The sequence below is a fragment of the Furipterus horrens genome, unplaced genomic scaffold (assembly GCF_987537825.1).
Source record: "Furipterus horrens unplaced genomic scaffold, mFurHor1.1.pri manual_scaffold_11, whole genome shotgun sequence".
NCBI classification, from domain to species: Eukaryota; Metazoa; Chordata; class Mammalia; order Chiroptera; family Furipteridae; genus Furipterus; species Furipterus horrens.
In genome coordinates this window covers 15,935,381-15,950,116 of record NW_028327181.1, presented here as the reverse complement: position 1 = coordinate 15,950,116, position 14,736 = coordinate 15,935,381, and the positions used below count along the sequence as shown (strand labels likewise).

General features: G+C 50.3%; 1 protein-coding gene and 1 pseudogene across 1 annotated transcript; one reads left to right on the top strand and one right to left on the bottom strand.

Moving 5' to 3' along the window:
* Nucleotides 1-20: 20 nt before the first annotated feature.
* On the bottom strand, nucleotides 21-12,614 carry TCN2 (transcobalamin 2). Its single transcript, XM_090291763.1, has 10 exons — nucleotides 12,540-12,614; nucleotides 12,057-12,205; nucleotides 8,403-8,595; nucleotides 7,506-7,675; nucleotides 6,403-6,564; nucleotides 5,702-5,874; nucleotides 5,383-5,569; nucleotides 4,338-4,509; nucleotides 2,966-3,081; nucleotides 21-823 (listed from the first exon to the last, which is right to left on the bottom strand). The coding sequence occupies exons 2-10, from the start codon at nucleotides 12,118-12,120 to the stop codon at nucleotides 762-764; spliced, it is 1,299 nt and encodes a 432-aa protein (XP_090147889.1). The 5' UTR covers nucleotides 12,121-12,205; nucleotides 12,540-12,614; the 3' UTR covers nucleotides 21-761.
* A 1,475-nt stretch (nucleotides 12,615-14,089) lies between these two features.
* On the top strand, nucleotides 14,090-14,566 carry LOC149997030 (HIG1 domain family member 2A pseudogene; annotated as a pseudogene).
* The last annotated feature ends 170 nt before the right edge of the window (nucleotides 14,567-14,736 follow it).

The following is a 14,736-nucleotide window of genomic DNA, read 5'->3' as shown; positions in this document are numbered from 1 at the left end:
GTGCATAATCAACACTTCAATAACTTTTTTAAATATTTTATTTATTTATTTTTAGGGAGAGGGGAAGGGAGGGAGAATGAGAGGGAGAGAAACATCGGTGTGAGAGATGTCAATCAGTTGCCTCTGGCACACCCCCAACTGGGGACCTGGCCCGAAACTTGGGCATGTGCCCTGACTGGGAATCGAACTGGTGACCTTTTGGTTTGCAAGTCGGCGCTCAATCCACTGAGCCACATCAGCCAGGGCAACACTTTAATCATTTTGAACATAGGCTTTGAGCAGCCCTGCAGGACCCTCGCCAGCTGCTATGCCATAGCTAGCTCTGGGGCTGCCGCCCTGACGGTGGACTGGAGAGTTAGACTCAAGGTTGCAGCCCCTGGGCTGTATAGGTCTCCTTGTAGGACCCTAATCTCAGAGCAAGTGGTACTCACAATGTTAGTGGCCAGCAGATTTCTTGGGCTAAGGAGTCTGAGATGCTTCATGCCCTTCAGACTATGAGTGGCCTTCACGGGATGCCTGTAGGACCAGGCTGGGCCAGACCCAGGCAGACAGACATCCCAGGGAAGGTGCTTGGCTCTCTACTCCCAGGTGGGCAGTGGCTTAGTAGCCTTGCAGGGGTGGAGGTTGGGTGATCCGAGACATTGCTCCAAGTGCACAGAAGGTAGTGGCAGGGTCAGGCATGTGCTGGTTTCAGGGATGTCTGGATGGAGGGCAGAAGTACAGAGACTGTTTGAGGCAGCTGGGGTAGGTGAACTGGGGGGCTACCAGGTAACCAGCCTCAGCTCGATGGTTTCTCCATCCTTGGGTCTATAGTCAGCAATACCTGCAGAAACAGGTTGAGCAGGGGTGTTAACAGGGCAAAGTGACCCACCTCCCATCTCATCTTCTGGACCTCCACTCCAAGGTCAGGATTTGTTAGAGCTGCTCATGGCTTGGTGGTGGGAAGCTGGGGGCTGTCCAGAGCCAGTGCGGAGAGTCTGAACTCAGCTGTGACCTAGGGTCTCTGAGGCCCACAGCCTCATTCTGCAGTGGGGCAGTCTCCAGAGGTTGGGGGTAAGGAACAGCATACTGGATAACCAAGCTGAAAGGAACCAGAGACCCTGACAACACCTGATGGTCACTATCTTCATAGTCCCTGAGGAGCTGTCAGGAAGAGGGACTTGTTCCGTGTGGTCTGGAGGTAGAACCAGGACCACAAGTGAAGTCTCCCAGGAACTGGGCTTCACTCAGTGGACACAACCCAGGCTCTAGCATGACACCTGGCTTCAAGCCCCAGCTCTGTCACTCACTATCGGTGTGACTTTGAGCAAATTATTTAACTTCTGTGAGTACTGGTATTCCCATTTCTGAAATGAGGATAATTAGGACATCAACAAACATGTCCTCCTTCTTCCTATGGGTGTGGGCTTCCTCCTGGACAGGATGGGGGGAAGGAGGGCGGGAGGCAGAGGACATGGCTGTCCACTTCTGCCTCATGGCTGAGTTCATTGGGCTCTCCCCCTAGGCTATATCTTCCAGTCCAGCCTTTATCAGTTATAGAGGTCAGATCTGGGGTCTTCATATCCCACCCCTTTGTTTATCAATTTGTTCAGAAGCCAGGCAGGGAAAGAGAATGCTCTTATAGGGCTCCCTCAGAAAGTTCCCACCTTCCATAAAGCACTTGGCCCAATAGCTCGTACATGGTAAGTGCTCAATAAAAGTTCCAGGTAGCAGGAGCATGGACAGATGACCTTTAAAGAGTCTGTCTGGTAACTGGGAAATTGCACAAGGGTGCTCATGACAGTTTGGGGCATAAGACGTAAAACTGGAGACAACCTAGAGGTACACCCATCCTGTTCCATGCCTGCTTTCACAGTACAGGGCACTGGGGTGGGCCCTGATTGGCCTAAGCAAGTCACATGGTGATCCCTTCTCTCCAGCCAACGATGGCTGCAGCACCTGAGCCATCTCCTAGCAATAGGGATGGACCCAGGCATGCGCTTGTGTCACCATTCCACCTTCGAGACACCAGAAGTTTGCTGAGGAGTCAGACAAGCTTCCTCAGTCCTAAAAGGGAATAGCCCTGGGGAGACACAGAAGGATCTCTCTGGGGGAGGAAGACAACCAGGAGAGGGGGTTGTAGTCCCAGGGAAGTGGGCTTACACCAGCCTGAAGTCCTCACTCCCTCTGGACTCCAGTCTAACAGGCCAATAGATGTCAAATTGTGGAAGCTAGTTTACATTGCATTTCTTGCTACTTGCAGCCCAAAGCGCCCTAGTGAATAACATATTCTATGTAGCCCTTGTGAATAAATTACAAGATCTACATATACCAACATAGAAGGATATCTATTACATATTAAGAATTTTTTTAAAAGTTGCAAAACAGTATATAGAGCTGCACCATCTGATATGCTAGCCATTAGCCATACATGGCTACTGAGCACTTGAAATCTTAGTTTTAAAAAAGTAGGCAAAATATTTCATTAATAATTTTACATTGATTTCATATTGCAATGATAATACTTTAGATACACTGGGTTAAATAAGATTATATTGCTAGTATTAGTTTCAATAACTAGAAAATTTATAATTACACGTGGGGCGCATACTTTATTTCTATTGTACAGCATTGCTATAGAGTATGGCTCCATTTTTTTTTTTTTTATGAAACAAAAAACTTACATATTTAAAAAGTATCTGGAAGAAAATACACCAAAAAGTTAAAAGAAGTTATATCTGGGTAGCAAATTACAGGTGATTTTATTATTTTTTTTCCTATCTAAGTTCCTGGAGTTGCCACACTACCTTAAATAAAAATTCTAAAGAATTCAGTAAGTGAATTATGCAACCTTGAGCATCAGTGATTATCCAAGGTTGGGGTCCAGGAAGGTTTGGGGAAAACTAGGGTGAGTTAACGAAGCCTCACTTTTGGGACAAGTCTGCGGTAGAGGACACATCCAGAGGTGGCCAGCCACCAGACTCACCTTGCTGCAGTGGGGTGTCGGGGGCTCGGATAAGTTGCCAGAACTCACGTTCCCCTACTTTTTTCCCCATCACAGAGGTCAGGTAAGGGCCTGATAAGGAGTCCTGTGTTTCATACCTACCAAAGGGACAGGCAAAGAGAGAGAGAAAAAGGTGACTTTTGCTCCCATGGACCCAAGGGCAGAAGCAGAGCTCATCCATACCAGGAACTCGGGGCCACTGCTAGCCAAACTCTTCCTGGGCTACCTTGTCATGGGTCTCACCTCCCCACTTCCTCTCCAGCCTCACTGACACTGCCCATTCAGGTGACTTCATTCCTTTTGGGTTGACCATGACCATGACCTGCAGGAAGGGGTACTTATTACATTATCAACCCTCAGCTGGCCCCTCTCTGGTGGCTGATATTGTAGGGGTGGGAATCAGAAGCTGCCAGCAACACACATAAAATGCCAATGTCCAGTGAGAGGGGGAGAAGCCAGTGTGCAGAGAGAAGCTGGAACATGGGGGACCGGGACACGTGGTCATAGAACTGGGTCCCTGGTTCTGGAAGTTTCTGTGGTTCAGTGGTACTTCCTTCTTCTTGTGGCTGGGTTGCTCAGTCTTCTCTCTGACTCTACATACACGATGCTCCTCATTATCAGAGAGCATTGGCCTTAAATTTCTGGCCCTTACAACCAAGAATCTCTCCTCAATCACACCCCCTCCACAAACTCCTTGCCTCCAACTTTGCATTTCTCCAATCCATCTGAATGCCACAGGCAAAGGATTGTCTGAAAACTTCATGGCTCATGTTCCTCCTCTTTCCAAAAGGCTTATCAATGGTTTAGGTCTGACGGGGTGGGGGGGTAATGGGGGGGGTTGTGTTTATAATTTTAAGTAACAGAAACTCATTCAGGGTGACTTAAGCAAAAGGATTGTTTTAGGGGGTATCACAGAGCAGCCTCCTTTCCCCAGTCATTTCTTAAATCTGTGGGGTCACATGGTCCCTAGCATTGGGGTAGGGGCGGGGTTCACATGGCTGCTCAGAGTACTTCTATCTGCACACTGTCGGTCTCTGTTTTTCTCTCTTCTTTCTCTCTCTTTCTGTCTCCACCTCTCTGGTCTGAAATTTTATGGGCCCAAATGGCCCCCAAGGCACCAGTTGTGAGCCCTCCCTGGCTGCAGGAGGCTGTCCTCTGGGAAATCCAACTGGGGGCAGAAACTGGGCCCCTCTCAAACTGAGATGTATCTTTCTAGAAGAGAAGTCTGGGTGACATGATGGAAGGCACTGAACTTCTCTGGGCCAGATTCCCCAATAACACGAGAAACACTCGCGTCTTATTGAGGCATGATCTCATTTCAGGGTGGGGTGAGCACTGGGAGTGGGGGTCTCACATGAATCCTCCAAGCTCCTGGGCCTTCTTCAGGACATCTTCCAAGGAGGACCCAGCAGGGATAGGGATGGAGTGTGTGTATCTTGGCCAGACACTGGAGACCGTCAGCATGACATGGATGACCTCTGGCACTTGTGTCTGTGAGGGGGCCACCGTAGCTGGTTCCAACATGACTATACCCGGGAGAGAAGAAGCATCAGCTAGTGTGAGGGCAGGGGGCCTGGGTGTTAATCCTCCTTTCTTCCCTTGAAGACACTGTGACCGATCAGGACCTCCGCCTTCCATATGGTCCCATCTCAGTAAACGCCACCACCACCTGCTCAGCTGAAACCTGGCTGCCATCCCAGGCCACTTTGTCCCTTAGCCCCGACATCCCCAGCCATCCAGGGTCAGGACCCTCAATGGTTTCTCTGCCTCCAGCAACCCCCTCCCATCTATCTGCTACGTAGTGCCCCAGAGGACTCTCCCTAGAATATGCATTTGCTCATATCACTCCCTTGTGCTCCCTGAGGATCTCCTTTCCTTTTCATTTTCCTGCCTGCCACTCCAGCTCATTCTCCCAGGCCCCACTCTTTAGCAAGGCCCTTCACCCAAATCCCAGTCTTTACACCCCTGTGCCTTTGCCCATTGCCTCTTCTCTGCTCTTTTCTCCACTGGGAAATCCCACTCACCAACTCAAGTCCCTCTCCCAGAGGAAGCCATGATTCAAGCTGCTAATTGGGACTCATGATGTATAAGATCTAACCAAAATGTGTCACTCCCATTCCATTCATTCATTCATTCAAATATTTCTGTCCTGAGTATCACAGTAGGGCTGAAGATTCCTGGTCCACCCAGAGCTCTCCATTTGGTGTCTCCCTCCCCACACTATGAATTTCTAGAAGCTATGACCACATCTTAGCTGCCAGTGTGCCCCATGCACACCCGCAAACCCCTGTTGACTCAGCAAATCAGGACCTAACAACCACCCCTCATTGGGCCATGCAGATTTCAATGAGCACCCTGCAGACTGAAAACAGCCACGCTTTCGTGAAAGGCTTGGCTACCTCTTGGTGCCAGGCAGTCTGGGGAGATAAGATCCACATAGCTCTTGTGGTTCAGGACAGGCAGTAGCTGGGAAATCATGAGAACGTTCTGGAAGGCCCCGTCCTGCAGGCTGGCCAAGAGAGCAGCCCTCGCATTGAAGCACGCTGTGCCCAGCTCCACCCCGGCAATAGGGGAGGTCATCAGCAACTGGGGACAGAGTCAGGGAGAGAAGGGGGAGGTGGGTCAGCCAGGAGGGAGGAAACAGTTCTTTCAGCCCCTAACCACCCCACCTCCCACCCGCCACCAGGATGGACCATGGTCCCAGAGTTTCGTTCCCACCTGCAGTGCCAGAGGGGTGCTGTAGATATTCCCAAAGTGGCCCTCTGGGGTCTGAGCCTTCAGGATATTCTCTTTCACTGTCCTGATGGCCAGGGTGATCCGGTTTCTCAGATTGGGGTTCAGGTTGGAGCGCTCCAGGCAGGTGAAGGCCAAGCCTGCCATGGCCATTGTGTCTGCAGGGGATAGAGCCAATTGAGGTCAGCCTAGGCAGGGTGTAGGGGCAACGGGTGGCCACAGGAGGGCTTGAAGAAGGGGATCTACATAGCATATCGGCATTTCAGAAAGTTTCCGCCAGCTAGGAGGACCAACTTAGCTGCGTTTGCCCAGGACTTTCCCAGTTTGGGCACTGTAAGTCCAGTGTCCTGGCATTGTGCTAAGCCCTTGACTTATAAGGCATGTTTTATCGATTTACTGCTAGGAGGTTATTTTATAGGAGAAACTGAATCATAAAGGCCAGCTGACTTGTCCAGGACGTCCTCCAATGAGCACGTGTGACGGAACTAGGGCCAGGATCCCAGTCCAGCTCCAGTGCTGGTCACAGCTGCTGCACCGCACACAAGCCCTCGCCATTTTGTTCCTAATGGACTCGATAAGGAGGGGTCCCAAGGAAAGGTGCGCGTGGGGCCGGGGGTAGAGGCCTTCAGCTTGGGCTGTGGGCTGGAGGAGCCCCAGCCTGGCCTCGCAGGATCTGGCCCACTCACCCACAGAGAGGTGGCCCTGGTGGGGATGGTGGTCATGTTCCATGGCATACAGGAGCTTGCCAACCACGCTGTCATGGACCTGCTTCCGGTGGACACACAGGGCCAGGAGGCTCAAGCCGTACTGGTAGTAGTTGGTGTGGGGCTGGCCCTTGTGATTGTGCCCTGAGAGGAAGAAAACCAAGGGAGGAGAGTGTCACACCAGGCTTAGGGGCTGCCTCTCTGCCCCCTCCCAGCAACTAGCCCCACCAGCACACAGGACTTAGAACCTATACTTTCCGACATCCTCCTTTGGGTCATGGGATCCTTCATTCCTTTAACCCTTACTTGCTGAGGCCCCACTAAGTGTCAGGTGCTGTGCTAGGAGGTATGAAGACAGTGACAACAGGCCAAGCACAGTGCAGCTGGGGCCCCCGACAATAATGCAACCCACACTCACGAGAGCAGGATTAGAACTGAAACGTGGACAGAGGTCCATGGGGCGGTGTAACAAAGGTCTTTGAGTGTCTGCGGAGTCTCTCTAAGAGTGATGCTGGAGGGGAGGTGGGAGAGAGCTAGAAGGGGAGGGAGACCTTCCAGATACAGGGAACATATACGGAGACACTGATTTGGGAGCTAAGAGAAGGCCAGTGTGGTGGGGCCCACGGAGGTGTGAGTGGGTGAGCCAGAGAGTGGGTGGGCAGAGCCCAGAGAGGAGAAAATGGCAGGCTGGGCCTATGGGCTGTGAACAGAGCTGTAAGCAGCCCCTGCTGGGTTTAAGCAACATTAAAAAGATCAGATTTATATTTAAAATACTTGCTCTGTGTGTGCTGGTCACGTCAGGAGGCAAGAAAGTTAGCAGAGAAAGGGTGAGGAGTAAGTAGTCAGAAGGCTATGGTTGTCCCAGAGGTGGGTAGTCAGGTCAATCTTGGTGGCTGAGCAGCAGAACTTACTGACAGAGTGCATGTGGAGTGCAGGAAAGGCTTGATCAAGGATGGCTACTGGGGCAGGCCTGGGCCTCTAAGTGGATAGTAAGATAGGCAGATGAAACACTGGAAAGAGGCCTAGGGGGGAAACCCAAAGTTCTGATGAGCCCTCCCCACCACTGGCAGACTGCGTTGCCTTACCAATGGCCCTCTTCTCATTCTCCAGGAACCGCTTCAGCTGTGAGATCAGCCTGTCCCCCTTGCGGCCTCCAACATACTCGCAGTTGGCCCTGAGAGCCAGCATGTAGAGAGCCAGCTGCCCCATGGAGGGCTTGGCCTGGAGGCCACTGTTGTCATCACTGGAGGCAAACCTAGGACAAAGCCAGTTAACCACACTTCAAGGAGAAAATGCCCCCCAGGTAAGCCTGTGTTGGGGTGTCCCCCAAACATTACAAAGTGGAAGATATTCTAACAGCTGGAAAATTTTTTTACAACCTCCCAAAAGCAGATATAGTCAGCCATGTAAGTTGTGAGGTGTGTGCCACCCATATTTTATAAAGATGAAAAATTAGACTCAAGGACAATCTCTGAGGGTTCTCCCATCCAAATGACCTGTGCTTGCGCCACCATTTTGATCACCCTTCACCCACACACTCTTCCCTTTCTTCCTTCTCCCTGCCCTGCATCCATTTCTTAAGAGGGAGTCCAAGAAGGAGATGCTCCATGGTGCTCCTGATCCTTCATCTCTCATTCAAATTCCCCCACTGGACCTCAGAACAGGACTCCCCTTAATCCCTCTAGAAAAGGGGCACAGAGTCAGATACTGCTTCTGGGCTCAGTATGGAAGAGTGTGGTCATGGATCAGTGACGTCTGCCTCAGGCACAGGAGGGTGCAGTAGCAGCACAAGGACCCTGTACTGGCATCTTCATTCTAGTCAAACCAACTCCATTCTACAGACGAAGAAAGGCCCAGAGGAGATAAAACTTGTCTAAGGTCTCCCACTCAAGCAGTGAAAGGCCCAAACCAGAATGCAGGTCTCCTTTCTCTTAGGATGTGGAGCAGGACATGGGGAAAGAGAAGAGAGAGTGTGGCAATACCCCAGGAGGCTCTGCTGGTAATTGAGCTTGAGGCTGTGCAGGTAGAAGGCCTCCCTGGAGCTGGCCTCCAGGCTGGAGAGGCGCAGGCCCACGTAGATACTGGGGTTCAGGAGCTCTGGAGAGAGCTGGTCCATCCAGGGCAAGAGGCGCTGACCCAGACTCTGCACCAGCTTGCTGTCCACCTCTGGTATGCCTTAGGAAAGAAAATAGGCCAAGTGAGGTCACAGAGGCAGACCACCAGCAAGGGCCATCTCCAAGGAATAAATGTCCTCACCCCCGCTCCACCCAGAACAGACCCTATTCGTACGGGGAAATCTGGCCATAATGAAAGGCAGCAAGGTAAAGGGGAGCAGGAATCCGGTGCCCTAAGAGCGGCTGGAGGGGGCCAGGGAGGGGTGGTGGGCCGAGTGCAGGGGAAGCCTGTGCCAGACAACTACTCTGCCCATGAGGAGGGACAGAGACTGGAGGCCAAGCTGTGTGGTGTGCCCCTGGCACGGTGCCTGACCTCACTTGGTCCTCACGCCAGCCCCATGACGTAGGTACCGTCAACGTTGCTTTGCACAAAAGAAGAAACAAAAGTTCAAAGTCACGTCTTACATGAGGCTGCTGAGCCAAGGATGGGCCTGCCTGCAAAGCCCCTGCTCTTGGACACTCTGCCGATTGCATGTTCTACCGATTTCTAGAAACTTCAACCCGCATGTGGAACGGGTTAAACATCCAGTTTTAAAACACTGCCCACTGGCTACCTGGGGCTGCCTGGTGAACTTCCTCTGTGAAGATCTCAAAATAACTTTTCTTGCCACTTTTGCTTAGGCAAAGAAGACCCCAGATTATGAGGTGAATTGTTAGAAAGGCATCACATTTTCAACCATTTGTCTGTGTGCTTTGGAATTTACCTAAAACTGGGTAACTAAAATATGAAAATACCTGGATATACCTAAGAAACTGAAGCCGCAGGGATATTTCCCAGCTGCAGCTGACCTAGTTCCCAGATCCTGCTGACCTCCATCCAACCTCTTCTTTTAGGGAAAACGTTTTGCAGGCACTGTGAACTTTTCCCCATCTATTGCCTCCAGGTCACTGCAGGGCTCCACCTGTGTCCTCCGTGCCCTGTCCCAGGATACTGCACAGCCACCCCTCCCAAAGGAACTGCCAGGCAGAGTGCTTCTGATAGGGGAACTCAGGAGTTAAAGATTTTAGCTTTAGTTATAGTTGATAGGCTTAAGTGACTGATGCATGTGGAAAGCTGTTATTCCAGGAACCAGAATGCATGACCTACATGACCCCAGGAGATGACAAGTAGCAATGGAGATGGTACCTGAGCCATTGTGTTCCAGAGAGGGAAAGTCGGTGACGCAGATAAAGAATTGTTGATCGGCAGATAAAGAAGTACTAGGAAAATTGCTAACAGCCTGCCACTCTTATCTGGTTAACCTTTTTTTCCAAACCCTTTACCTACCCTTTTCTTCTCCTTATAAAAAGGTGGGCTTGAGATGAGAGGTTAAGACAGCTTTTGAAGGCACATAACCCTCTGTCTTCTCGGATTGCTGGCATCTGAATAAAGCGCCCATAGATTCAATTCTTGTCTCTACTTATTGGTTCTGGTAGTGACAGGCAGCATGAATGCTGGCTTTTTCTGGTCTCACCTCCTGGGCCTCCTCTCACATAGCCCCACCTCTTCCAGTTTCGGCCCTACCCTCTTATGTCTTCATTGTCCCAAAGTCATAGATATCTGTTGCTATGAAAGCAGGATAGTAGGAGGGTTGGGATGGAGGAAGCAAGTGGGAATTTCTCTTCTTCACCTTTCTGCCTCTTAGGGTCTTTCTGTGTGTCTGTCTCCATCTCTCTCTCTCTCTCTCTCCCTCTCTCTCTCTCTCTCTCTCTCTCTCTCTGATTGGCTCAGCCTCTACTTCACTCAGCCTTTCTCTCTGGCCATCTGTCCCCTCTACAACTTCAACTTCTCTTTTCCTTTCTCTTTTCTTCAAAATGGTGAAGGAATCTTGCCTCACCCTGGGATCTGACCTCCAGCAGATGAGTCAGCCCTGGGGTTAGAAGTGATAAGAAGAGAAACTGGAGCTATAAACAGTCTCCTTAGAAGGAAGGAGACAGACAGATTGACCCAGGGTAATAAAAGTGTCTCTGGGCTAGCACCGTCCCCACCGGAGCCTCCTGCTCACAGGGCCACACAGCTCTGACTAGCATTAACATTCCGAAGCATAGGAGCCCACCTTGCACCAACATTAGGGCAGCATCCCTGTTAATTTCATAGAGCTGTAAGTGGATAAAGCAGGTGCATGGGATCCTGGCATACACAAAAGAGGAAGGCCAGGGAACATTCTTAGCTCATTTTGCAGGTGAGGGGATGAGGGTGGGAGTGACTAAGTGACTCAGCAGCAGCAAGCTGCACCGCAAACCCGGTCCAGGGCTCTCCAAGCTCCATGGGAAAGGGACTTTTAAACTGTTCACAGTGAGGTTGAGGACCAGGTGCCTGGTCTCCCCTGAGGACTGTCTAGACACGAACAAAGAGCCAAGGGCTAAGGGGTCTGGTTGCACTTGTAGAACACAGACTGGAGGCTCCTGGTGCCCACGACCTTGCTCTGGAGTTCTGAGAGCTGAGTCTGGCAAAGCCAGACTCCTGGAAAGATGAAGCACCTTGGGCAAGTCACCTAGCCCCTCCAACACTTGACTGCTTCATCTATCACCTGGACATGACTAAGCCTGCCTCCCGGTTTCTCCAAGGATCCCAAGAGATCCTGGCGGTGAAAGAGTATTGCAGAGCATAACACTACGAGCAGAGTATAAGGTGGGAAAAAAGAGGTGGGTGGCCCCGGAGTTCAGAGGCGTTCCTTCCTGCCTTCTGCTTCCTGACTGGGGCCTGCTTCCTGCCTGGCCCCAGTGCCCAGGTAGCCCCAAACCAGTGCACTCGGACTCAGACAGATCCTGGGAGGCCCCTCGGGGCCCGGCCCCGGTACAGAAGAAACATAATGCAAATGTCTCACCACGGCCCACCCGGACCCTCTGGGACTCATCTCCCCACCAGGGTCTCCATACTCACTTCCCTCTGCCTGGGAAGCCCGTCCCCCACTCCTTTCCTTGCCAATTTCTTTTCCTCCTTTGTGTTTCAGTTGCCATGCTGCCCCCAGCTCCTTGGAAATCCTTCCCCAGCCTCTCTCCCTGAATTGGAGGCCTTTGTGCCTTCCTCTGGCACTCACCTCAGCCCCCAAACACAGCACTGATTTGCCTCTTGACTTCCTTTGTCTGTCCCTTCCCTAGGACAGAAGCTTTAGGACAGGGACTAGATTTGGCTTGCCCTTTGTTCTTTCCCCAAACCCTAACGCCACACCTGTTACAGAGAAGGCTCAATCAATGTGTTACCAAATGTATAAATGAACAAATGACTTAATTAATGGAGGCGATCATGTCTGGTGGGGAATCAGATATATAAATTAATCTCAATACAATGTGCTAAACGCTGAGGTCCAGCTAAGCCCAAACTGCTTTGGGAGCCCAAGGGGCAGGCAAACGGGTCGTACCTACCTACCCCAACATCGGCATCTCAGTTTCCCCAGCTAGATAATGAGGGGCTTGGACAAAACAGTCATCCCTCCTAAGGACCCAGGAGGCAAGAGGTACAGGGTAGGTCCAGTTACTTACTGCAGGTATCAGCGAGAGCCTCCAGGGCCCCCAGCAGGAAGAAGAGGGCCCTAAGGTGTCCCATGGCCACAGCAGGTGGGTGATCAGCAGGCAGGGAGCTGGACACTCCTAGGGCTGGCCTTGCAGTCTGTCCTGACCACAGACGATTACTGTTCAGAAAGAGACAGCTTCCTGTCACTGATTAACCTCTCCACGCCTGACAGCGTGCTGCTAAGTCAGCAGAGAGAAAAAGGGGGAAAGGTCTGTAGCTGAAGGGAAAGGAAGGCCAAAGAACAGAGGAAGGAAGGGCCAAGTGGTCTTCCTGGAGGCAGGGGAAAGGAGAGGGGGAGGGCAAGTAAGGATGGTGGGACACGCTTTTGAGGCCAGCCACACTCTGTCCTGCTGCCTGAAGAGCCTGCCATCGGGTCTGCTCAAGTCAGCTTGTGCCTCTCTGGTATCCCCCAAACTGCTGTAGCAGGGCACGGGCAGTGCTGTGGTGCCTACCTGTTGCCCTTCACAGAAGGAGCCCCTGGAAGTGCCTACACCCGCCTGGGATGGAGCAGAACAGGGAACTGTGGTGATCACATGACGGAGTCAGCTGTTATCTGCCCGCCCACAGGGGTGGGGCTGGCTGGACCTGGACCCGGACAGACCAGCTAGTTTTCTTAACCAACCAGGCTCCTTAAAGACCAAACAAAACAAGTTAAGGAACAGAATTTAATCATTTCAGAAACAAAGCCATGACTAGCAGGGTTATTTGTCAGGACTAGAAGAGTAATCTAAAAAAGTCTCTGCATAGAAAGGAAACAAAGGATTTCTCATCTGCCCAGTTCCACAGGAGAATCAATGTACAAGACTTAACTCTGGCTATGCTGTGTGACCTTGACCAGGTCACTTAACCTCTCTGAATTTGAGATAGTTTCTTCTGTGTGAGATGAAAGAGTTGGACAAGATCATTCTAACTAAGCTCCCTTCCAGCTCAACTTGTGAAGATGTTAAGCCCTTAAAACACCTATAATCATTTTCAAATGAGCTTTTTATTGCAATCATTATATGGCAAATTGCCAAGGTTCATTCTTCCAAGATAATCTGTTTTTGTGCCTGACTTATCACAAGGCAAGCTCTTGATATAGATAAATACAGTCATATACCACAGAACAAAATTTCAATCAATGATGGACCGCATGTACAATGGTGTTCTCATAAGATTATAATGTAGCCGAAAAATTCCTATTGCCCAGTGATGTTGTAGCCATTATAACATCGCAGAGCAAATGTTACAAAGATCGGTAAGGCTGTGGTTGAGATGGCAAACAACTTTAACCTGGGTGTGGATGAGGATGACATTGAGGAGTTCCTAGGGTGGTTCCTGATGAACTGCCTGATGAGGAGTTGTTGGAAATGGTACAGGAACTCATAGCTGAAGAAGAGGCAGAGAAAAGGAAACTACAGTAGAAGAAAAAGACAACCTCCCAAGAAAATTCACAGTAATGGGTTTAGCAACAGCTTTTCAGACCTCAACAAACTCCTTAAAAAGTTTGGAAACATGGACCCCAACACCAGCAGGTTTTCGTTAACAGGGAAGAAAGTTCATGGTGCATTCTCTGCCTACAGGCAAATTTATGGTGGAAAAAAGAAATAAACCAAGCAAACCACCATGGACCTATTTCTGAAAAGAGTAAAACCTTATCATGAAGAGCCTCAGGCAGGTCCTGCAGAACAAGGCATTGTGACCATAGGCCATGACAGCTCCCTGTGTTTGATTGTCCCTGAAGACCCTCCCGTGGGACAAGACGTGGAGGTGGAAGACAGTGATATTGATGATCCTGACCCTGGGTAGGCCTCTGCTAACGTTTATGTGTCTTAGTTATTAACAAAAAAGTTTAAAAAGTTAAAAATAATAATAATAGAAAAAGGCTTATAGAATAAGGATATAAAGAAAGAAAATATTTTTGTACGTCTGTACAATGTGTTTGGGTTTTAAACTAGGTGTTATCAAAAAGTTTAAAAAATTTAAGTCTTGCCATTTTCTCCACCTGCTTGTTGACTAAGACATGGCAACTCCTGGCCCTGTGACTCCTAAGGCGCCCTTTGAACCATCGCAGCCCCCAGTCATTGAGGGCTTTAGCCCCAGTGTCTACAGCAATCAGGAGAGCTTCAAAGAAAAGTTCCTTCACAAGACTCGCGAGAACCCAGTGGTACCCATAGGCTGCCCGGGCATGGTGGCTGCCCTCCCCTATGGCCTCTACTGCTTCCGCAGGGGTCAGATCCAGCGTTCCCAACTCATGATGTGCACCCGGATCGCCGCCCAGGGCTTCACAATTGCAGCCATCTTGCTGGGTTTGGCTGCATCCGCTCTTAAGTGTCCGCTGCCTGGCCTTGAAAGCTCCGCGGAGTTCCTTCCCAGGCACAGGAGCAACCAGCAGTCCTTCCACGGGACCTATTCCCTCTTCTTCCCTGACAAGCCCCTGTGTCAATGGTGGACGAAGTGGCCAATTGAGTACGTAATTTTTTCCCCCCAGGAATCTTAGGTTCAGTTCCATCTGGGTGTTGCATACTGCTATTTCTGCTGCACCTTTTCCATTCCCTACTTAATAAACTCTGATCCACTTGTTAAAAAAAAATTAAGTCCTTAAAGTAAAAATGTTACAGTAACTTAAGGTTAATTTATTAGTGTAGCCTAAGTGTACAGTGTTTGTAA

Coding starts and splice junctions, on each gene's coding strand:
- TCN2 (XM_090291763.1), bottom strand. CDS start 12,120: ATGGGACACCTTAGGGCCCTCTTCTTCCTGCTGGGGGCCCTGGAGGCT. Junction 8,596..12,056: donor GGCTCTCGCTGATACCTGCA/GTAAGTAACTGG, acceptor TTCTTTCCTAAG/GCATACCAGAGGTGGACAGC. Junction 824..2,965: donor CGACACCCCACTGCAGCAAG/GTGAGTCTGGTG, acceptor CTGTTTCTGCAG/GTATTGCTGACTATAGACCC.